Source organism: Diabrotica virgifera, chromosome 8 (assembly GCF_917563875.1).
Source record: "Diabrotica virgifera virgifera chromosome 8, PGI_DIABVI_V3a".
Classification (NCBI taxonomy): Eukaryota; Metazoa; Arthropoda; class Insecta; order Coleoptera; family Chrysomelidae; genus Diabrotica; species Diabrotica virgifera.
The window spans coordinates 90,347,540-90,373,836 of NC_065450.1; the positions used below are offsets into that span (position 1 = coordinate 90,347,540).

At 36.6% G+C, this 26,297-nt stretch overlaps 1 protein-coding gene across 1 annotated transcript in view; it reads left to right on the forward strand.

Moving 5' to 3' along the window:
* Positions 1-26,297, forward strand: part of LOC126890813 (endoplasmic reticulum transmembrane helix translocase) — a 214,742-nt gene that overhangs the window by 73,090 nt on the left and 115,355 nt on the right. The window contains exons 10-11 of the mRNA XM_050660004.1: positions 2,336-2,612; positions 21,194-21,515. Coding sequence (XP_050515961.1) covers positions 2,336-2,612; positions 21,194-21,515 — 599 coding nt within the window. The remainder of the gene's footprint in view (positions 1-2,335; positions 2,613-21,193; positions 21,516-26,297) is intronic.

Consider the following 26,297-nt stretch of genomic DNA (forward strand, 5'->3'; position numbering starts at 1 on the left):
GTATTTATTTTTCTCATAAACTAGCATCAAGTGTTACACATTTTTGAAATCAGTACAAAGAGGAGAATCCATATATAAAATAAAAAAAGGGGTAGCAATTTAAAAAAATTAAGGTATGATACGGGGGGTGAGAGGGTGCCTTTCCCGGCAAGCTTAAATATGGCCTAATGTCTCCCCCTTCAAGTATTATTGACGTGTTTTTACGTTTTTTTTTTTAATCAGTGCTTCAAAAGTTATTTAAGGTGTATAGTTTTATCTGAAGAGCACTGTTCACATAGCAAGAGCTCGTCAAAAATAAAAAATTATAGATTTATTTTATAAGTGGATGTAGTAGATTTAAGGGCGCTAAAATATGTGCCGCACGCGGGCGCCGCTCAGCCTTGCGGGGTCCCTGGTTAGTGATGAAAGAATGGAATATTCTCAAGAGAATATTCTCGAGAACGAGAATGTTCTCATTCTCGAGAACGAGAATATTCTCGAGAATATTCTCGGCCAGAAAATTCAGAGCGAGAATATTCTCGGACAGAAAATTTTGAGAATTTTCTATATTGTTTTTACCAATTCAGGTAGTATATTTTTTGCATCCCAAACATTATTATTCTTGAAGCTCGAAACACTATGAAATGCTTTTTCGCTTTCCCGCGATTTTAGATCAAATCCCCGAAAACCTAAGTAGCCGGGGCTAGGGAATCCCATGAACCACTAGCTAGGGTGTTTACAGTGTCAGTATTTATTGTTTTAATGCTATATTAACGTGCAAATATTTAGAATGGATCGAAGTAAAGCATAATTCAGCGAGTACGAGAGTGTAGACAGGTTGTTCATGCGACTTTGCTGCGCCTCGGCCTACTTGCATTCTTTGGCGGTTTTTGAGACCAAGTCAAAGGAACCGAAGTCCTTATCGCCCGGCGTGAATGTGTTCCTCACGAAATAGAACGAGTGTGTAGTGACGGGTACTTCGGACTTCGGTGAACTTTCCCGAAGTAACTTCGCGAGAGTGTGGTGCTCGCTTTAAAAGGAATATATGGAATTACTGTAAAATTAAAAGTGTACAAGGTAAATTAAGTACTTTTGCAAATTTTGTGATAGGCAATACTTAAAAAATGCAACAAGAATGACAAAACATTTAGTAAGATGTGTTAAATGTCCAGTGGGAGCGAGACAATTATTTGAAAAGGATCAACAGAAACATTCATCAACTGCTTTTCAGTCAACACAGTTGTTAGATTCGTCCAATGACGGTAAGCATACCTTCATCCAGTGCATCGACTGAAAGAAGTTTCAGAAGTTTATCCACTCCTCTAAAAGAAACCGGCTTACTGGTGAACGGGCGGATAAGGTAACTTTTATTGCTCACAATTTAAAATTGTTAGACATAGACCAATCCATGACTGAATGACTGACCTGGCGACTAGTGAAAAACAAAATCCCACAACTTCTCATCAGTACATTGAAATGCAGAATGTAGATAGAATGTAGCTAATGATAGAAATAGATTCGAATCTGAGGCCTCATCTTTTTCAGATTAGCTCACCACATCCAGTATTTGGTGTTAAGAAAATTTCATTTTTTTTGTCAAATAAATTTTGTTTTCTGTTGTTTTTGTATTTTCTTATATATTAAGAACACTGTTGTTTCGTCTCATAATTTTGTATATAATTTAATGATTTTTAATACCCTATTTCATCTTTAACAATATCCATAAGCGCGTCATAAGGTTCATTCTCAGAAAATTCTCCATACCGAGAATATTGAAGAGAACTTGAGAGAGAGAGAGAGAGAGAGAGAGAGAAAAGGTTTGGGTGAAGAAAACACGATGGACATAAATGAGTAGCGAAGAACAGCGCTGAAAAGTGAAAAGCTGAGGAAGAAGAAGTCGTTCCTCACATCCTAGTTTCCACCGCTTTCTATCCTACCAGTCCTCATCCTGTAGATGTTAATTGAATTCGTCTCCGCTTAATATTATTATAAAACTCTAACATCGAAGTAAAAAACTAAAATAGTAGGTATAATTTAATTAAATATCTTAAAAATCCAAATAGATTACATAAATTTGTTCAGAGCGGACGTTTCCGGACTTATCAGTCTCTCATCAGTGAACTCGTGTACTTGCAAAATAGCCCCAAAACGAAACAGTGGTTATATGTAGAATTCAATTGACATTCTTAAATCGTAAAATTGTAAAGGCGTACAGCCGACGTTAGCGAATACCTTCCGGGAACATTACGAAACCCTACCCGAAAACCATCTTGGTTAACTGACGTTTATCAAGTGTGGCACTGTAATTAATTTTCGTTTAAAAGTTGCCCAGGTTGATTTAATGAATTTTTTACAGGTTTTAAAGAAATGGGTAGACTGTCATCCCAGGAGATTCGTGATTTGAGTAGAGAGGACGTGGAAAAAGATTTGAAATTCGCCGGGTTCGCTATAATTTCTTGTCCCCTGAAAACCGATTCAAAATCTGTGATAAAAGAACTACAGTACGCCTCGCACAAAGCCGTTATGATAACGGGAGACAACCCTTTGACAGCTTGCCACGTTGCGAAAGAATTAAAGTTTACAACGAAGACAACCGTTATCTTGACGCAGGCTGACGACATTTATATTTGGAGGTAAGGAACATATTAATTTATAAAAGTTTAAGTACTGTACAAGGTACACGACAATTAGACCGAAATCATTAGACCGAAATCAGTAGACCGAACTCATTGGACCGAAAATCACTTTACCGAAACCTCACTAGACCTAACAGCATTAGACCGAAATGGTACATCAATTAAAAAAGATTGCAGTAAATTATGCTAAGATTTTGTATATCTGTCTTTTTGTTTATTGTATTTTTTTGTATTATTTTATATATAGACTCTGTCAATTATTACTCTGTACAGTCTGATATGAAATCATTTTCACCCGTTAAACAAATTAGTGAAGGTAAAAACAAATTAAGGGTAGAGTGACGTTATCACCATTTTAACTGTTTCTAATAACCATCCAAATAAGTGGGTTTGAGGTTGAGTGCTTCCAAATTGAGGGTTTTTATTTGCTTCTAATTTGTATTTAATGACTATGATAACAACCATTATGTTATCACAATAATAAACTCGCCAGTACTTTGTTCTGCCAGTCCTAAGCCTGGATAAAGGGTGAAGGTAGTTTGATGTTACCCTTACTTAGATTACAATCCTGTTTGAGCACCCTGTATTATGTACCTAATGCTTTTCTTTTGGTCTCCTACTTTTCGGTCTCCAACTGTTCGGTTTAGTGAGGTTTCGGTAAAGTGCTTTTCGGTCTAATAAGTTCGGTCTACTGCTTTCGGTCTAATGATTTCGGCCTCTTAGCAGTAAGCCACTGTACAAAATCAGTTTTTGTCTACATATATTTAAATCAGCTCTAAGAGTTTAATTCTCTACTTTTATTGTTGTTGTCTACAAGTTAACTACTTCGAATTTGATATTCTGGGGCAGCAACAATTATTGATCTCGTCAATGATATTTGTCTTTCAAGTATTTTTGAAGTTATACTTCTTTTCGCGCGATATGAGGGTGAATTTTTATATGTTAAAACCTACGATCCCGGCGCATGCGCATTATAACTTTGTTCTGATTGGATGTTCAAATGACATGTCAAAAATTATCCAATATGGCAGCTGTAGCGCAGCTGTGGTTTGGACGGTTGATGGTTTGGTTATGTATGGTTGTTGCGTTTTAAAATTTGTGGGAAGAGAAGCAACAAAGGTTAGTTAATAGTTATACTGCCTTTTTAAATAGTTTTCATATTATATTTTTGAAGTTATACTTCAGAATGTTTTAATTTATGTATGTATCAGTCCAGAAAACGTGTGGAAAGAATATATTAGTGTTTTTAAATATATTTTTCTACAAACGTGTTAAAAATGCAATTTTTAGGACTCCATAGGAGCGTTAAAAATGCTACTTTAAGGCACTAGTGCTTTAAAATTTTTAAGGCACTGCAGTTAAAAGCGAATTGTCAAATTGTGAAACGTCAAAATATTTATTTCATTTATTAACATTAATATTAATAATACAACTTGCGCAATTTGAAAAAGGTGGTTTAAAAGGTTTTTTATTATAATTTTGTGTCTTTGGATTTGTCTTCCTTGGGCGTAAAATAATAAAACATCTATTTTTATATTTCACTTGTCACCGTGATGTATAATTATGTATATCTGAAAGGTACGTAGCATGCGGCTTGATGGCCTTGTTGGTAGAGCATTGGACCAGAGATCAAAAAATCGCGAGATTGCGGGTTCAAATCCCGGACGATTCATATTTTTTTCTTTTTTTTTTTTTTTAATATTTGGCATTGTTAAGTTTGGTTCATTTTTGGTAATTATTGTTAATTTTTTGTATTGTAACTGTTAATTAGGTATATTTATTTCGTTGAAATTATATTATAATAGAAGTATAACTTCTTACGTGCGTACAAAGTACACACATTCTTTTTTTAATATTCCTGTTTTTAGAACATTAGCCACTTTTTGTAGTACACATTTTGTTTTGTCAAAATCTTTTTTTATACCTTATAATATACATTAAGTTTGATCTATCTCTATTTCTCATATCTAACGGTTGTCCAGTTATGATTCTATTGCCCATGAAACTTGCCCTGTCCGTTGTAGACGTATGTTTTTGGATGAAGTAATACTATATTACTTCATCCAAAAACATACATCGACATTCAGCTTGCATGTTTATCGAGCTTAAAGTTATTTATACGTTCCACATACATGTACATGTTTCGTTTGTCCGTACTCCAAGATTGCTGTATATCTTTCTTTCGAAGATCGATAGAGAGGTAATCGGATTTTGGTGTAGTCTATGCTTCTCATTCATATGTGAGAACAGGTATTATTAGTGTCTGTACCCTGTTACTGTTTTTGATATAAAAGTTGTGAACGGCCTTAGCTCAGCGGCAAGATACTGGCTTCATAAGCCAGAGCGCATGAATTCGAATCTCGGCACCAACAACAACTTTTCATATCTAAAAATTTACGAAAACGAGCTGTTGACCGTGCTTTGAAGAGTACGTTAAGCCGTCGGTTCCTCTGGGCTAGTGATACACTAGTTACTTCAAACAGGATTAAAGATGCAAATGGCGCCGGAACAATCCGAAAAGATCCGAAAAGAAAGGATAAATATAGAAACATGAAATATTTCACCTCGCGCTTTAAACAAACCTGGAGACGAATTTTACAGGAGATTGTGTTATTGCCAACAATAGAGTAGAGAACATTTTGAGCATTTATTTTAATGCCTTGAAGAAAATTGTAATTAATATGCATTCTGCTTCTCTCCACTGCCATCTATTACACTCCAGCGTTGTGTAACTAACCCATGAAGATAGGCTCTAAAACACTCTTGTCATGTGAGCACTTGCATCAGGAAGTAATCCAGTTGCCTGTGACCACAGTCCACAGTGACTCTTAGGGTCGGGATCAGCGTCTTAGTCCACTGGCCATCGTCTTACGTGTTGTTCCACTCTTTCTGCCATCTTTCCATTGACCTTTCCCTTTCTTCATTTCTTATGGCCGTAGTCAAATGCTCTCTTCTCTCATAGAGATGTCTTCTTTCTACTGCTAACACATGCAGAGGAACTCAACCCGTGATAGTCCACAAGGCCGTCGCAGATACAGTCTTGTACGCGCATGCTCCTCGCGACAAACTCGTTCTATCCACTCGTAGCATGAGCCCCTTGTAGGTCGGTATCTCTGTCGACCCACACCAGACTGGTGCTGCGTAAAGGACGACTGACTGCTCAGCTCCGTATAGGTCCCTCCTCCTTTCGGATTAGGGTTCCCCCAATGTTAGGCTTCACCCTCCCCAGTGGAGCCGTACTCTTCGCTGCCTTCTGTGCTGCAATGTCGGTAAAGTCAGCAGCACCATTTGATAAGACCGAATTCAAACTAAGACTATATTTTATTGCTAATTTATTGCTAATCTATTACGCAAAGAAAAAATTTATTGCTGTAGCGGTTTCCGAGAAACAGTGGGTGCTGCTAGCTTTACGGTAAAACTAGCAGCACCCACTCTATATCTCGACAATGAAAAGGAGAACAGGGATCATTTTAACGGCATATTTTATTGCTATTTAATTGCTCTTGATTGGTATATTAACCAATCCTGAAAAACTACCCCATCATTCCCTAGCGTAAAACTCACCCCCAAAAAGATGATGAAAATCGAAAATTCAACCCCAAGAAATTAATTGCTAATTTATTACGCAAAGAAAAAATTTATTGCTATAGCCGTTTCCGAGAAACAATGGGTGCTGCCAGCTTTTACGGTAAAGCTAGCAGCACCCACTCTATATCTCGTCAATGAAAAGGAGTACAGGGATCATTTTAACGTCATATTTTATTGCTATTTAATTGCTCTTGATTGGTATATTAACCAATCCTGAAAAAGTACCCCATCATCCCCTAGCGTAAAACTCACCCCCAAAAAGATGATGAGAATCAAAAATTCAACCCCAAGGAATTAATTGCTAATTTATTGCTAATTGATTACGGAAAGAAAAAAATTTATTGCTGTAGCCGTTTCCGAGAAACAGTGGGTGCTGCCAGCTTTACGGTAAAGTTAGCAGCACCCACTCTATATCTCGGCAATGAAAAGGAGTACAGGGATCATTTTAACGGCATATTTTATTGCTATTTAATTGCTCTTGATTGGTATATTAACCAATCCTGAAAAACTACCCCATCATCCCCTAACGTAAAACTCACCCCCAAAAAGATGATAAAAATCAAAAATTCAACCCCAAGGAATTAATTGCTAATTTATTGCTAATTTATTACGGAAAGAAAAAATTTATTGCTGTAGCCGTTTCCGAGAAACAGTGGGTGCTGCCAGCTTTACGGTAAAGCTAGCAGCACCCACTCTATATCTCGGCAATGAAAAGGAGTACAGGGATTATTTTAACGTCATATTTTATTGCTATTTAATTGCTCTTGATTGGTATATTAACCAATCCTGAAAAACTACCCCATTATCCCCTAGCGTAAAACTCACCCCCAAAAAGATAATGAAAATAAAAAAATCAACCCCAAGAAATTAATTGCTAATTTATTACAGAAAGAAAAAATTTATTGCTGTAGCCGTTTCTGAGAAACAGTGGGTGCTGCCAGCTTTACTGTAAAGCTAGCAGCACCCACTCTATATCTCCGCGATGAAAAGGAGTACAGGGATCATTTTAACGGCATATTTTATTGCTATTTAATTGCTCTTGATTGGTATATTAACCAATACTGAAAAACTACCCCATCATCCCTTAGCGTAAAACTCACCCCAAAAAGATGATGAAAATAAAAAATTCAACCCCAAGGAATTAATTGCTAATTTATTACGGAAAGAAAAAATTTATTGCTGTAGCCGTTTCCGAGAAACAGTGGGTGCTGCGAGCTTTACCGTAAAGCTAGCAGCACCCACTCTATTTCTCGGCAATGAAAAGGAGTACAGGGATCATTTTAACGGCATATTTTATTGCTATTTAATTGCTCTTGATTGGTATATTAACCAATCCTGAAAAACTACCCCATCATCGCTTAGCGTAAAACTCACCCCCAAAAAGATGATTGCATTGATTGATTGATGACATTCATTGCTGTAGACGTTTCCGAGAAACAGTGGGTGCTGCACCCACAATAAAGCTAGCACCGCCAAACTATATCCCGGCAAGGATGAGGGGTACAGTGTCCACCTATGCGGTATATTTATTTAATTGCTTTGATTAGTATGGTATCCAAAATTACCCCATTAATCTTCTAACTACAAATTTACTCTGAGAAAATCGAGATATCGTACAAAAAAGTTGCAACCAGAAAATTGAACGGGAAGAAATTAATTATTGCATTTATTGCTGAAGTTCTATGTCAAGGATTTATTGCTGTAACCGTACCGTTTTCGCAAAATAATGATTACTGAACTTATCTTAGCTTCACATTGTACCTACCTACCTATTGCTAATTCATTAATTTCAACTTATCACTAAAGTGTATCACTAAAGTTAAAAACCGGTTTTCGTTTATACCCTTTTTTTACTTGCGGTTTAATCTGGCGGTTATAACCGTTCAAAAAACCGGTTATTCCAAAAACCGGTTTTCGGTTTTTTTAATCAATAGATACTCAGTTGGTTAAAATACTTTTATAGTAAATTTATATTGCACTTTAGTTTGCTCAAATTTCCTCCCAAAAAATTCCACAACCATTTCAACATATATAAGAGTTTTCCCAGGCGCTATCAAATTACCCTAAAATTGAGCTAAAGTCCACAATCTGGCAACTCTGATTCGTCGCTACTGATCTATCGAAATGTCCCTTGGATCTACCGAGTTAAAAAAAATGTCCAAATGCGCTGATATTTTACTTAAAAATAAATTCGATAACCCAGTTCATCTTTTACTTTTACTACCATCAGAAAAATTTCAGTAGTATCTTTAATACGTTTGTATAACACCTTTTAATTCCTAAGAATTATGTATTGTTTATAAATTACATAATGGAGATTCCTAATAATTATCGCATTTTGGTATTCACAATCATAACATACAAGACAAGAGTCTCAAGTACTCAAATATAAACAATTGTATTATTAGATGATGGTTGGAACATCGATTTCAAGAAGATCAATTTTATCATCTCTAAATAACTATTCCCAAACTATTAAAACTTAATTGTTTCATAAAAGCTGATGTGGCACTTTCGGCCAGATTATTATTAGTAAATAACATTTGAATTATGGTTGTTTGGGTTAATTATTTCGCATATTAATAATAATAATAATAATAGGGGCCTGTGGATACTTGAATACCTGGTACTTGAATTACTTGAATAATAATAAGGTACTTGAATACCTGGGTACTCCCTGCAAAATTCGGCATACAGCTGTTGTCTGTAGCCGATCGTTTCTTGACCGAAGTTTGTCACCTTATAATAGGAGCGCAAAATGCTTTCGTTAATGGACACAGTCCATTTCATGCGCTGCCTCGGTCGTCCCGCTTGAGTGAGCGCCGGCTGATGTTCCAGCGCAGCACCTTCAGCGGGTGGAGCTCTTGCTGTTGTTTGGCTCGCTTGTGGTTGTTGTTGTTGTTGGGCTGTAGCTGATTGTATGACAGGGGCCCGCCTCCTCAACACCCTGCCACCGACGTCCCGCATGCTGTCACGTCCAGCGCCGGCTCCAGACGTGCCCTGGCGATCCCCAGGCAGCGATCCTAAACATAAATTATTATTCTCCATTCTCATGGGTGTGCATTTTATACCTACTGCCAGGTGTCAGTTTTTGTTCCACGGCAAGTATTCCTGCTACTCTCTGGGTACTGGCGCTACGAATACCCAGAAAGCATCCCCCATTCGCAGGGGGCCGCGCCTGATAGAAGAACTGACAAAAAACTCCCACAGGAAATCTGGGGCCTGTGGGTGTTTTTTGTCAGTTCTTCTATCAGGCGCGGCCCCCTGCGAATGGGGGATGCTTTCTGGGTATTCGTAGCGCCAATACCCAGAGGGTAGCAGGGATACTTGCCGTGGAACAAAAACTGACACCTGGCAGTAGGTATAAAATGCACACCCATTAATATGGAGAATATTGATTTATGTTTAGGATCGCTGCCTGGAGATCGCCAGGGCACGTCTGGAGCCGGCGCTGGACGTGACAGCATGCGGGACGTCGGTGGCAGGGTGTTGAGGAGGCGGGCCCCTGTCATACAATCAGCTACAGCCCAACAACAACCACAAGCGAGCCAAACAACAGCAAGAGCTCCACCCGCTGAAGGTGCTGCGCTGGAACATCAGCCGGCGCTCACTCAAGCGGGACGACCGAGGCAGCGCATGAAATGGACTGTGTCCATTAACGAAAGCATTTTGCGCTTCCATTATAAGGTGACAAACCTCGGTCAAGAAACGATCGGCTACAGACAACAGCTGTATGCCGAATTTTGCAGGGAGTACCCAGATATTCAAGTATCGGAGCAAAGAGTATCAGATCAATACCGGGTAATCATAAGAAACAACCTTATCCCAGAGGCTAGACGCAATACGATCAAAAGCGAAGTCGAACGGGAGATTAACAACCAAGGGCTAGTTTTAGATCAAGTCCCTAATGAAATCCTTGATGAGCAGATTCCTGAGATTCCCATACCAGAAACTCAACCTGACAATACAGAGCAGGAAAACAACGAGCTGCGCGATAGTCTAGCAAACGAAATGGCTCGTGCCGTACAAGAGTTTAATGGAACAAATCCACTTAGCAGACCACCGCTACCACGAATAAACTCTTGTAAGAAACTAGGTGCGCTGTTACAAATTGTGAACACTGAAGTCCTACCCAATTATGTCGTAGAAGCCCACACATTGGAATATCTGCATATGCTAATCTACTGTGCAGCAACAGCAATTGCTAATGTAATGGGCGTTAAGATCAGAACACGACGGGGTACTAATAATGGAAGGACTGGTAACAGAATTGCACCCTGGGAAAAAAGACTTCTCGGAAAAATTGAATTACTGCGTAGGGATATTGGTCAAGTTACAGAATATATAAGAGGTGTAACAAGTAGAAAAGTCATTAAGAGAGCTGAAGAAATAATGCGGAGCACTGCAAGACACTCGAGATACGATCCAGAAAATAACACAGCCCAACAGTGTCTGGATACATTAAAACAAAAACTCTCCGTCTATTCAGGACGATTAAGAAGGTATAAAGTTAGTAACAACCGAAAATGTGACAATGCACTTTTTGAGCACTCTGAGAAGGCGTTCTACCGAAAACTCAACTCCACCGTAGAAAGTGTCCACAAGTCTTATCCAAGCCAAGAAGAGATTCATGAGTTTTGGGGAAATCAACTATCCTCACCAGCTGCTCTTAACAACAATGCTGGCTGGATAGAAGATACGACGCACAACTGTCACCACTACGTCACAGCTAACTATGAACCATTCACTACTGAAGAGGTCTCAAATATCATCAAAGAGCTTCATAACTGGAAATCTCCTGGACCAGACGGAGTTCAGAACTTCTGGCTTAAGAAGTTTTGGAGCATTCATGAGTGCTTATCAACATTAATTAATCATGCTATTCCTAACCCGCAGGAAATACCATCATTTCTAACTCAGGGAACCACTTATTTAATACCGAAGGATCAAGATAACACCCAAGATCCAGCCAAGTACCGCCCAATTACTTGTCTTCCAACTTTGTATAAATTGGTCACATCCTGTATAACCCGTCGTATCTACCAACACTGTGCTCTAAACAATATCATAGAGCCTCAACAGAAAGGATGCGCTAAGGGTTCTATGGGTTGTAAAGAACAACTTATCATCCACTCAGTCATTTGTAACCAGGCATTCACCAAAAAAAGGAACCTCTTTACTGCCTTTATTGACTACAAAAAGGCATTTGATTCAGTGCCGCATGAATGGCTTATAGATATATTAAGAATATACAAAGTCGATGATAACATAGTGACATTTTTAAGGCATATAATGACAAGTTGGAAGACTAAAATTCACCTCCAAATACCTGGTGAAAACAATATCGAAACGGAAAATATCGCAATCAACCGGGGCCTGTTTCAAGGAGACTCGCTGAGTCCATTGTGGTTCTGTTTGGCTATGAACCCTCTATCACAGCTATTAAACTCCACTGACTCAGGTTTTAGCATTAAAAACAACAATACTGTAGTAGCGAAGCTTAATCATCTGTTGTATATGGATGATTTGAAATTAATGGCATCTACTCGAGACAATCTAGAACAGATGCTAAAAACAGTAGAAACATTCTCTAATGATATTAATATGCAGTTCGGCCTAGACAAGTGCCGTGTTTTGAATATAGTCAGAGGAAAGGTACAGCCCGGTGGATTCGATATGCAAAATGGCCAGAACATCGAGGCCATGGGGGAAAACGATATATATAAATATCTTGGAGTAAAGCAGGCGCGGAAAATTGACCATAAGCAAATGAAAACTGAAATAACTACTGAGTTTATACGAAGGATAAAACAGCTGCTTCGTTCACAGCTTAACAGTAAAAATTTGTTTAAGGCACTAAACACCTACGCTTGTTCCGCACTTAGCTATTCATTTGGTATTGTTAAGTGGACAAAAACAGATATAGAAAATCTTCAGCGAAAAGTACGAACACATCTCACAAAGGCACAAAAACACCATCCTAAAAGTGCAGTAGAAAGAACGACATTACCACGGAATCTAGGAGGAAGAGGACTTATGGATATGGGTGAGCAATTAGATAAACAAATTGCTAATTTAAGAACTTATTTTCAGATGCAAGCTGAGACATCTACTCTACATCGAGCTATTTGCGCAGTAGATGACACAACACCGATCAAACTGAGGGAACCAGAAATGCGCATAAACCACCTTACTAAGGATGAAAAACTGCGCACCTGGATGGGCAAACCAGCCAAGACTATGTCGACAATACAGCGTCGAACTATTGGTTGACATCGGGAAAGATGTTCCCTGAAACGGAGGGTTCATTACTGGCCATTCAGGATCAGGTTATACCAACCAGAAATTACCTGAAATATATCATCAAAGACCCTCAGGTTCAAAACGACAGATGCCGATATGGATGTCAAGCCCAAGAAACCATCCAACATCTTACAGGGGGCTGCCAGGCATTTGCTGCAACTGAATACAAGGAACGACATGACGCAGTGGGAAAAATCCTTCATCAAGAGATAGCTATCAAGCTGGGACTTCTCCAAACGGATCATCTCCCGTATTATCAATACGTCCCTGAGAGTATGCTTGAGGATGGCAACTACAAGCTATACTGGGACCGCACTGTGCTCACAGACCAAACAGTGGCACATAATAGACCAGATCTCGTACTAGTTAATAAATTAACAAGACAGACAACACTAATTGATGTGGCGATACCTAACAACAATAATCTACGTAGTAAATTTACTGAAAAGATCGCCAAGTACAGAGATCTGGAAATTCAAATACGAAGGCAATGGAGAATGCAAAGTACCCAGACGATACCGATTATTATGTCTACTACTGGAGTCATTCCGAAGAACCTCCTCGAAAGCATAAAAAAGCTGGGTCTAAATGAACACCTTTATAAGACCATGCAAAAAGCTGTACTACTTGCGACGGCCAGATGCGTACGAAAATTTCTGGGAGAAACTCCAGCATACCAAGTCACCTAGGGCTCGAAAACATGGAAAGAGTCCCACCAGAGCTCAATCCTTTTGATACCGTAGGTATCTGGGATGAGTCAATTTTCCCCTTAGAGGGAGTGTGAGCCGTATGGCTAAATCTGGAAATAATAATAATAGGGTTTATTTGCAGCAATTAATACATAATAATAAACCCAAGTTCTCACTGAAGTTGTTAGTCACATGGACTACAACTTGTGCGTGAGGGTTAAATTTTGATTATAAAACATTAATTTATCTTAAAGTTTACAAAAAGGTATTAAATAGTCTGTTTCGCTCATCTGTTATTATTATATATTATATATATTATATATCATGTCATTATTTAAAATAGATATGGTCGGGATCCAAAAAAAGATGGAAATCTCTTCATTTTTTCTCTGAATTAATTATTTTTTCCAGAGGTAGCTTATTCGGTTTTTCACCGGTTATTACTTTAAAAAGAAAAACCGGTTATAACCGGGACAAAAAACAAACGGTAAAACCGGTTGTTGTGAATTAATAAAACCGGTTGTAAGCTATAACCGCTAGGTTTTTCCCATAATGTAGGACCTAAATCTTATCCCTAGCGAAATATTCCTTATAGATTTTATAAAAATTACTAGCATTTGACCTTAGCGGTCAAGTTATTCGCTTTTTTCGAACTATCGCCGGAATCTATCTCTGGCGAGATATAAATCTGGCGAGAGGCCTGGTTTTAGTATAAAACTTGCTATATTAGGTATATTTCTTCTATAAACTAATTTCATTCCACACTTCGTTCGATTTTGAAATAATTTGATTAATGTCATTATTAATAAATATAAAGTTAGAAAATGGGAAAACATTTTCTATAAAAAGTTCTTTTAAAACTTTTGCAGGTCTACCGCGTCTCATAGAGAACGTAATTTTAAACAATTTAAGCAATAAGACGTCTTTAAATAATGCCAATTGCTGAGAGAATGACTTAAAAAATAAATGAGAAGCCAATAATATAATAATATTTGTTCTGTCAACAAATGTGACTTTAACGACTACATATTCCCAGGTTATCAGATTCTAACTTGGAGAAATAAGAATTCCTGCATTTGCAGTATCAGCTGAGAATACGTTACGTTAGCAGTCACCAATCGTTTACATTAAAAACATTTGTCATTCTTTATTGCTTGTCTCACGACTATTAAACTGTAAAATATTTATTATCTGTAAACGGTTGAAACAATAAATTGTAGAGTCGGCAGGCAAGGATATAAGTCAAAAACTATAGATTTTCAGAAATTGAATAAAACTAGGTATATAAAAAAATAATTCAATATTTCTTTAAAACATTTATTGCACTTTATGAGAGTTCCTCTTCTTCTTAAAGTTCCATCTCCTATCGGAGGTTGGATATCATAATGGCTATGGCCACTTTGTTGGCTGCTGCTCTGAACAGTTGTAATGAACTACAGTTAATAAACCTTTCTCTAAGGTTCCTCAGCCAGGAGATGCGTCTTCTTCCTGTGCTTCTTCTTCCTTGGATCCTTCCTTGCATAATAATTCTCAGCAACTCATATTTTTCTCCTCTGGTAGTGTGACCCAAATATTCCAGTTTTCTTGTTTTTATACTGTTCATAATTTCTAACTCCTTATTTAAACGTCGTAGCACTTCAACATTGGTAATCCTTTGAACCATTGAATTTTAAATATTCTTCTGTAACACCACATTTCGAATGCTTCTATTTTTCTTATGTGTTGTCTCTTCAATGTCCAAGCTTCCATTCCATATACTAATATAGAAAATATGTAGCATCTTGGAGCCCTCAATCTGAGAGGCAACTGAAGGTCTTTGTTTGTAAGCAATGTCTTCATTTTTATAAATGCTTGCCTTGCAGTTTCAATTCGGACTTTAATTTCTTTACTTTGGTCATTTTTGTCATCAACCAAGGTTCCCAGATATTTGTATGTCTTTACTTTTTCTATTTGGGTTTGCTCTAGCATTAACCTTTCATTTCCGTGTTGTGTTTTTGAGAAAATCATAAATTTAGTTATTTTCTTGTTTATTTTGAGTCCGTCTGCCATTATAACGGTGTCATCAGCGAATCTTATGTTATTTACTATTCTTCTGTTTATAGAGATTCCATCACTTCGTTCCGCTATCGCTTCCTGAAATATGGCTTCACTGTACACGTTAAACAATAGCGGCGACAGAACACAACCCTGTCTTAGTCCTCTCTTTATATCAATATTCTCGGACTCTTGTTCTTCTATCTTTATATTGGCCTTTTGATTCCAATACAGATTAATGGTAATTCGTAAATCTTTTCTGTCTATATCTCTGTTTTTCAATAATTCCATTAGTTTTTCATGTCGGACTTTGTCGAACGCTTTTTCGAAGTCGATGAAACAGGAATAAATATCCAGGTTCATATCTCAGCATCTTTGAGAGAGGACATTAAACTTAAACAATGCCTCTCTTGTTCCAAGTCCTTTGCGGAACCCAAATTGGGTATCATCCATATGATCTTCTAGCTTTCTGTATAATTTTCCATGAATCACCTTTAGAAATATTTTGAGGGTATGGCTTATTAGTGATATTGTCCTATAGTCTGAACAATCTTTGGCATGTTATATTGTTTTTGGTATTGTTACAAAGATGGACACCAACCATTCCTGAGGGATTTTTCCGGTTTTATATACTTCATTAAACAGATCCAGTAGTACAGGTAGAGTTGCATCGTCTAGACATTTCAGTAATTCCGCAGGTATTTCGTCTGAACCTACAGTTTTTCCGTTTTTTGCGTTTCGTATTGCTTGTGATAAGAGTGTGTAAAACTGCTTACTAGTAGCTAAGTATCACTTTATAAAAAAGTATGAAAAATTGTTTTTCCCGAATTATTCAAAAGAACACACATTACGATATCAGGATCAATATTACTACTATGTACTAGCAATATAACAATATACTAGCTACATTTTCCTTACTAAGCAAATCTAAATATTTACGGAAAACCTTTTTCTTATTATTGATGTCAGTGGAGAAACTAAGTTATCTTTTTTTTCTTTTGATATAGTTAAGGCAATAATGATATAACTGGGATGTTACTAGGTATAAATGAGCCCTCCATCTCAAATTTATCTTATGAAATTCTGATGTAAGGTCTCTTTGTAAGAAACCATTCCAAATTCCGTATCATGGCGAAGCCACCTTTTATCCAGATCAAGCGCTAAATTGGGGAGTGTACTTCTCTTCATTGAGGAAATATAGGTTGGCTTTACCGTAAAGCTGGCAGCACCCACTGTTTCTCGTAAACGTCTACAGTAATTATTGTTTTCTTTCCGTAATAAATTAGCAATAAATTAGCAATTAATTCCTTGGGGTTGAATTTTCGATTTTCATCATCTTTTTGGGGGTGAGTTTTACGCTAGGGGATGATGGGGTAGTTTTTTGGGATTGGTTAATATACCAATCAAGAGCAATTAAATAGCAATAAAATATGTCGTTAAAATAATCCCTGCTGTACTCCTTTTTATTGCCGAGATATAGAGTGGGTGCTGCTAGCTTTACTGTAAAGCTGGCAGCACCCACTCTTTCTCGGAAACGGCTACAGCAATAAATTTTTTCTTTCCGTAACAAATTAGCAATAAATTAGCAATTAATTCCTTGGGGTTGAATTTTTGATTTTCATCATCGTTTTGGGGGTGAGTTTTACGTTAGGGGATGATGGGGTAGTTTTTCAGGATTGGTTAATATACCAATCAAGAGCAATTAAATAGCAATAAAATATGCAGTTAAAATGATCCCTGTACTCCTTTTCATTGCCGAGATATAGAGTGGGTGCTTCTAGCTTTACCGTAAAGCTGGCAGCACCCACTGTTTCTCGGAAACGGCTACAGCAATAAATTTTTTCTTTGCGTAATAAATTAGCAATAAAATATAGTCTTAGTCTGAATTCGGTCTTATAAAATGGTGCTGCTGATTTTACCGACATTGTGCTGCCACCCGTATATGCTCCCACCATCTGCCATATTGGTCTAGCGTCACTCCCGCATTCCTTTGATGTCAGCCGTGCCCCTTCACATTAGAGTTCCATTTCTTGTCTTGTTCGTTTTCCCTCAAGAATGATGGTCTCGATTTTCCCAGCTGCAAGAGTATTCGCAGTTCATGACCTCATTATATGCCAGGTTCCATAGCTTCGGTCGATTCCAGTGATATGGGAGAGAGGGGATACGGCATAAGGGATGATTTTGTGTTTACTAAATGGGATTACTTGATTTGACACTTTTGTGCTACATCCAATATGGCGACGGGCAGGTTTTTATATGTTATATATGGAATATGTTATTAATTGATTATTAAAATTTTTAATTATTTATATATTTATATAATATAATATAATTTTATAATTATATATTTTATAATAGAGCAGAATACACTACCAAAGAGTTGTTCCGCCATATTGGATGGAGCGTTTTTGCGAGTGAAACCGAGCCCATCTACGTCACCGTATGCCGCATCCCCTCCTTCCCACATCACTGGTCGATTCCTATGGGACCCAAGTCGTTACGTCAACGAGCGTCTCCTTTTCAACCATGATCTTTCTCTCGGACAGATATTTCGCTACTACATTCATCTGGTCACCTCTTTCCACTGCAAAGTGTTGAATTCATTTCTATAAAGAGCAGCAGAGCCGCTCAGCGCTGTTCGTTTCCAATGCTGTGCTATACCTTTAGTACACTCAGAATTGCGTCAGTCGTGCTCTTCTCCTTGCAGAATCCGAATTGTTTCGGAGATACGCCTTCTGATAACTCAATCGATCCGCCTTCGCAGTATCCACTCATACAACTTCCCTATGCATGAGAGGAGGCGTATGCGGCGATACTTTTACGTAGTTTTGGGGAGCAACACCAACCTTGATGTCACCCAAGAAGGATCAGAAAAGTCTGTGCTTCAAGCAGTGCGTTGATGTGCTCCAAAAGTCACGCAGGTTTCGCAGTTCCTATGTCCTAGACCCTTTACCGCTTCGAGTGGTATATGGTCTAGTCCAGGGGACCTATGCGTCTTCCGTGCATCCAAGTGAAGGCACGACCCGCTCATTGCCCTCGTCACTCCACACTCCATGCCATCCGCCGGACGGAAAGAGCTCTCGTGTTATCTCAAGTTTTTGTCCAGTGGCATTTCGTATGTGGGGTACGTATGGAACTTTTTCATTTGGGATCTTCTATCCTTGACTAAAGATGTTCTCATCCAGCTTGTCACACAGTTCTCTCTAGTGCCTTCTATCTGTACGAATCTTTCTGTAGAGTTTTCTTTTCCGTGTGTGGTATTCTTTCAATTTGTCAGATTTGATCTGCTCGGAGACAACAGGGTTTACCCATGCTCTGCCCCTCGCTCTCGTTATAATTCTCCTCATGGCTATGCATTCATCCATGAGCTCTTCGATATCCGCGCCCCACCAGTATGGCATCCTGCTTACCTCTCGACCTTATCTTTCATAGCTTTTTTATGATTCTTCTCAGGTTTTTCACCATTGGCGTTTGACCCTGCATCATGCCTACTCTCAATTTAACGATTTCTTCATATGCCTTCTAGTCGCATCCTAGGTCGGTCTTGCCAGGCTGGACCAATCTTTTGTTTTTGCTGCTGCTCTCTGTGTAGCCATGGTCACATCGATGTACGTACCCGTACCTCTCCTTACGAATGTGGGCTCCACCACCCAGACCGGTGTTCAGTACCACCAAATCCAAAGTACCCACCCAACCAGATAATATTTTACCGCGAGTATCGGTAGTGGTTTAAAAGTGATGATATGAATGGATTACAGTACCTTTTAAATGCCATTGACATAGTGGGAAGAGAGTTTGGCCTAAACATAAACTGTTCAAAAACAAAATACATGGTATTGAGTCGTTCAAGATTCACAGTTATATGTTGATGGTCATATAATTCAAAGAGTACCCACTTTTAAATATCTTGGTTGCCATATTCCTAAACAACTAGATCCAGATAAAGAGATAAAATGTAGAATCGAGATAGCCCAGCCCGCACGACATTTTTAAAAATGAGGTCATTCTTCTGTAATGATAACTTGAAACTTCAACTTCGAAATCGCATAATTAAATGTTACATTTGGTCAGTCCTCTTGTATCGTGTCAAAGCATGGGCATTAAAAATATCCACCATTAATCGTTTGGAGGCCTTTGAAATATGGCTGCACAGACGTCCTTAAGAAAGCAAATGCTGCCCGCGAGCTGCTTGATAACATCAAATATAGAAAAATGGCCTATTTTGGACACGTAGTAAGGGGAGACCGGTATAATATTCTTCAACTTATTATGATGGGTAAAATCGAAGGACGCAGAGAAATTGGTAGAACGCAGGCCTCTTTGTTGAAGAATATCAGGAAGTGGACAGGAATAAAGAAAGCAGAAGAACTATTTAGAATAGCTCGAGACAGAGACAGTTTCGTCATGTTAATCGCCGACGTCAAGGGGACTTGATAGGGGACATTAAGAAGAAGATCGGTAATGGGGATCCCACTCAGTCACATTTGCTTTGTAGTCTCCCAGCACCACATAATAAAACCTACATGATATAATTCGTTAAGATCAGGTTTTTAAGGGGACTTACGTGTATATTTAAATTTATATTTAAGAAGGGCACATTTGAAGTCCAGCGTTTTCCATATTTTTTTTAAATAAGGGCACAAATATTTTTTTTCCTACGTAGTTTCCACATATACGGGAAAAGTCAAACAATAAGGAATGCACGTAATGTTCCCCTTGTTGCCATATTCTACATTTGAAAAAATATATAGGGAATAATCAGATTTTTTTGACATGCCATTCCTATTACAGCGAGTATTTCATTGGCTAGAATTAGTGACGAGTTTATATGACATCATTATTATATTTGTTGAGATTGTAAATGGTAACTGACGTCTGTCATAATAGTGGAGGTTAAAATATAATGTCAAATTATTGTTTTCAAATTATATTTTGTTTATTTAGTTTATATTTTAATGACATTTTATTTTTTTTAACCAACTTCACTCTCCCTTCCCTATGCTTGATTGGTCGATTAGGTTCGTAATAGTTTTGTTGTATGGTAGATTTAGTTAGGCGTTAATTTTAAGAAATGTTGCTGGCTAAATGGACACAGATCTCAAACTCCATAAAAGGGGAAAAACAAACAAAATCTTACATAACCTTCTATAGGACATGATTTTGAGACTTATATTACAGATAGTTATCTTTGTTTAACACTCTTAAAGAAAAAGAGAAGCGGTGTAACAGGCAGTTGCTGTGATAAATACATATATGTTGTTTTATTTGGCAACAGAACTTTCCTGATGAACTTAACGGCAGCGATGAGGATATATGGGGGAGGATTATAATATATGAGGAAAAATTTGTTGAAGCGGCGAAATATGACAACTTTGGCGAATCATGATTGAATAATAATTTTTTTTTCAATAGATATTTCGCTTACCTCATTATTGTCGTTTTGATTTTTTATTATTTATTTTTATATTTTCATACTGACTTCCTTTCCTTCCCGATCTGGTGGTATATTCCTATAGTCATCTATTTCCATTTTGTGTTACACACCCCACAAGAGTAATAGTTCAATAGACCCTGTTAAAATCTGGTAATAATATTTCACACTGCTTAATTGCTTTCGAGGTACACTTAATTAATGTTAACACCGACAACTAAATTATAACGAAGAAATGAAGACAAACCCTTAAAATTGATATTTTCTTCAGAGAACTTCCAAATATCCGTTTTTTAATTTGACGTTTATTTGACACTCGAACTTATTGTTTGTATAATAAATTTTATCAAAAATGGTAAATAAAATATGTAATATGTGTATCATATGTTTAACGTCAAATTGTGTTCGCCAAAAATTTCAGGGGACCACGCTAGGTGTCGCGTCAGTCATGCTCGGAGCGAATACATATTTTTACTGACTATAAATCACTCTTTGTATTATATCTCTAAATTCACCATATTATTTCCTGCTAGGAGCATAGACGAAAGCAAAGAACTGCCCTTGGAGTACGACTACAAGAAACTCATCAAAGAATACGACCTTTGCATCACTGGAGATGGTTTAAACCACTTAAGAGATAGATACAACGCGTTCCTTCGGTTAATAATGCCTTACATCACTGTATATGCGAGATTTGCTCCCAAACAGAAGGAATTCGTTGTGACACAGTTAAAACATTTAGGATACGTCACATTGATGTGTGGAGATGGTACGAATGATGTTGGGGCTTTGAAGCACGCGGATGTTGGCGTGGCTATTCTGGCTAATGCTCCGGAAAAGCTTCCGGATCCAAAGGTAAGTGAGATTTTTCGATATTGTTCTGAATCTACACTAAGCATCAAAATTAATGCACCACCTTAAAAATGGGACATTTTTGATGTCTCGTATTTCCTAAACCTGCTGTCCGATTTTGTTGACTTTTTTAATATGTTATAGCTTTATTCTTCAAGAATATCGATGTAATAATATTGTTGCTAAACAGATAAGTGTCATTGTATACCGGGTGTAACAATGATAGTGTGTTTTTTCCTCAAAGTTTGGAACACTCTGTGGAATATTCTAGCGTATATAAAATATTGAAATTAAAACTCACCGGTAACCATAGGCTTTCTTAATATTCTGCTTTTTGATTCATTCGCTTATGTTGGATAATAAAAAAATTAGGTACTTTAACAACTACCAACGTTCTTCATCAATACAGGGTGTTTCTAAATAAGTGCGACAAACTTTAAAGAGTAATTCTACATGAACAAATAATGACCGGTTGCTTTATAAACATATGTCCGCAAATGCTTCGTTTCCGACATACGGGATGTTGATTTTTTTCATACAACCTGACGATTTATTTATTGCTCTAAAACCGGTTGAGATATGCAAATGAAATTTAGTAGGTTTAAAGAGGTAGTTATTGCGCATTTTTTGACATACAATTATTATATACAATTTTATATTTACCATTGGCGTGCATACGGGTCATATTACCCGATCATATTACCTTTATTGAGGAATTTGTGACACAATTGGTTTCATTTATCCATACTAAAAGAGGATTTCAATTGAAAGAAAATACCAAGATGAGTAAGGCAATAACATATCATGGATAGTACATAATTTATATTGTAGTATTATATATATATATATATATATATATATATATATATATATATATATATCTATGTATTACTATTTATAATTTAAAATAACATACATATAAAATCAGAGTTTGGTGTTAGTTTTGAGAATAAACTGAATGTAAGACCAAATACTTATGTCGGGATAGTATCATCGTCGGGATTGGTTTTTCCTCGCGATTTACTATGAAATCACTAACACGAGAATTTTACTGTCATCATTGCATGTGGTGGTCTTTTTAATGACAAATCACATGCTATGATTTTTTTGTGACGGATATTCTTGAGTTAAAATTGATTTCATTTAATCGAATGAACAATCTTTCAATAAAGTCGTCCCAGGAACGTAACTCATAAATATTGGCAATATCATTTTAAAGTCTTCGGCTTTAAAATGTATAATACATATGTTTGAATTGCCGATATGAATGAGTCGGATTAAATTAAATTTTTAGAAGAGTTTTTTTACTAGCAACAACATTTTTGTTTAATTTAGTAATATTTTGTGTTTTGACGTCCGAGGTGGAGGTCGAAACGTCAATAAAATCATTTTTTAAGTAAAATTATGGCTTATTTCACAATAGAGAAGAAGATTGAGATTTCTGCTATGATAACAATCCAACAAGGTGGAAAAGTATTGGCACCAGTTTTTCGAGGTGCACAAGTAATTTTGCTAGTAGACTACCTCCAAACTAAGTCAAATAATCAATTCAGATTAGTATTGTAACATATTGTAGTTAGTAGCTGGGTGTAAAAATTCGCGAGGAACGACCTAATTTACTGAAGTATAAAATGAATCATTTTTCAATTAACTGTCTTAAAGCTCAAAAAACCATCTGCTACATTTCCACGTAACTTTCTTCTTCTTCTTTATGTACGGTCTCCTCTAAGGAAGTTGGTAATCATCACAGCTATTTTCACTTTCGAGATTGCAGCTCTGAACAAGTCGATTGAACTGCAATTATACCACTTTCTCAGATTGTTGAGCCAGGAGATGCGTCTTCTTCCGTTTTCCCTGCATTATGGTTTGTAGCAACACATATTTATCTCCTCTCATAACGTGGTCGAGATATTGTAACTTTCTTATCTTAATCGTATTCATGATTTCCTTTGTCATCTTTCTGAGAACCTCAACATTTGTAATTCTGTCTACCCAACTTATTTTTAATATTCTTTGGTAGGTGCACATCTCGAATGCTTCAAGTCGATCGTTTCTTTCTTTAAGTCCAGGCCTCCACCTCATACAGCAGCACCGAAAGCACATATGAACGTAGTATTTTTATTTTGAGTTACAAACTAAGGTCTCTACTGCATAATACTTTTCTCATCTTGTTAAATGTTGCTGTAGCTTGTCCAATTCTCATTTTTATTTCTTTTGGATACTCGTTATTTTCATTAAGGACTGTACCAAAATATCTGTATTTTTTAACTTTTTCTATTGGCACCTCTCTTATGTTTAAAATGTTTTGTTGTTGTGTTTTGGAAATTGTCATAAATTTTGTTTTATTAGCGTTAAGCGTTAGTTTGCTTCCTCACTAGCATTTACTACATTATCTAAGAGTGCCTGTAGGTCTTGTATATTCTCTGCAATGAGTATAGTTATAGTATCATCGGCATATTTGATATATTGTTGATGGATCTGTCTTTGACTTTTATTCCAATTGTTACATCTTGTTCAATATAGATTGAACAATAAGGGGTAGAGTATGCACCTGGCCTTACGCCTCTTTTTATCTCTACTTCCTCCAAAAGTTCTTTACCTACTCTGACTTTTGCTGTTTGATTAAAGTAGAGATGGGTTATTATTCTTAAGTCTTTTTTGTCAATGTGTTTATCTTTAAGCAACTGTAAAAGACGGTTATACAACTGTATAACATTGTATCTGGGTCACATACTTCGTAACGATAAATACTCTGCTACACGGCATCATGCAAGGAAAAGTAGAGGGGAAAAAGACTTGGGAAGAAAGAAGAAATATTGGCTGAGGAATATCAGAGATTGGACTAACCTTAGTGTTGAACAGATATTTCACGTTGCAAAAGACAGAGAAGCGTTTAAAGAAGTGATCTCCAACCTTCGTTAGAAGACGGCACAAGAAGAAGAAGAAGATAAGTCGGTTGTGTCGGACCTTATCGAACGCCTTATTTTAATTCAATTCAATTCAATTTATTTCCAAAGAAGAATTTTGTACATTGTAATTAACAATAATATTATATTTAATATAATGCACCCACTTCAGGGAAAAAGCACACTAGGCAACTTAATACCTGTATTGTAACCTTAATCCCTGAAGGTGTACAATCTAATTGTACAATTTTAAACAGTAAGTACTTGTGGCTGGTATAATTTACATACTCTATGATTGACAAATACAATTGAAAGTGAGAGGAGAGAAGACCTAATCGGCATGGCGCAACTATATTTACTAGAAGACAGTTTGGCTAGAAAATTAATTTTTAGAAAATGTTGAATTCAATTGTTTTAGTTAATATCATATTTTTTATGGTTCTTTTGAACTGTTTATAATTTATTATTGTTTTTATATTTTTTGGCAATAAATTAAATAGAGTTGGACCATAATAAAATAGTGATCGTTTTGTAATTGTCTTGCTGAAAAATGGTACTTTAACCAAAAGTTGTTGAGTTGCCCTTGTATACTTTTGATGTTGATTTATTTTTAACTTACTTGAATTGGAAAATACCCAAATTAATGATTGCTGTATATAAATAGATCGGACACTAATTTGTTTTAGCTCTTTATATAAAAGTGATGTGGAAAAAAGTTTACTTTTTTTAAATATTATTTTAAGAAGTGTATTTTGAGCTATCTGTAAAATATGTAAGGTATTACTAAATGTACCACCCCAAACAACAATACAATATCGTATTATAGATTCAATCCAAGAGTTATATAGGATACTCAAGGTTTTTTTTTGAGAGAATGTCTCTTAATAAGTAAAATTTAGGCATTAAGGATCTAATTCTTTTTGCAACGTGTGCCACATGCTCACGCCATCTCAGATGCTGATCAATTATAACTCCTAAATATTTAATAGATTTAGTTTTTTCTAAAGAGGGACATGGACATGCCTGCACACTGTTGCAATCTGAACTATGAATTTTTAAACTAATATTAGTTGGCTGATCAGACATAGTGGGAGAAAAAGTAATAAATTTAGTTTTTTTATATTCAGACTGAGCAGATTGTGGTTAAGCCATAACTGTATATTACTTATGCCAGATTCAGCTGTTTTACATACGCGGTCCCATGTTGAATCTTTAAATACTAAGACTGTGTCATCAGCATAGCATAAAATTCGCCCTGAAAACCCATGAATTTCGGTTATACTATTAATGTACAGTATAAATAGAATCGGACCTAGTACTGTTCCTTGGGGTACCCCAACAGTAATCTCTTTAGTTGAGCTAATACAATTACCTATTTTAACTTTTTGTGTTCTTTGAGATAAATAATTACTAATAAGATTTAAAGCTATACCTCTTACCCCATTTTTATATAATTTGTTTAGAAGAATCTCATGTGATATAGTATCAAAAGCTTTAGCGAGATCCAGAAAAATTGCTAGACATTTATTTGATTCTTCTAGACATTGTACTGTTTGATCAACAAGATCGATTATAGCTTTCTCTGTGTTAGCTTTTTTCACAAATCCGAATTGCCTTTCGGTTATAATTTTATATTTATCAAAGAATGTAATTAGTCTCTTTTTGAGAGATTGTTCAAAAATTTTCGAAAAACTATTAATGACTGATATAGGACGGTAATTGTCGACTTGTTTTTGATTACCGGCTTTGAAAACAGGTGTTACAAGTGATTCTTTCCATTGTGTTGGGATTTTTCCTGTTGTATAACAGAGATTAATGATATGAACTAATGGAGAAGCAATGTGCACATGAATATTTTTAACTAATTTCGAAGTAATTC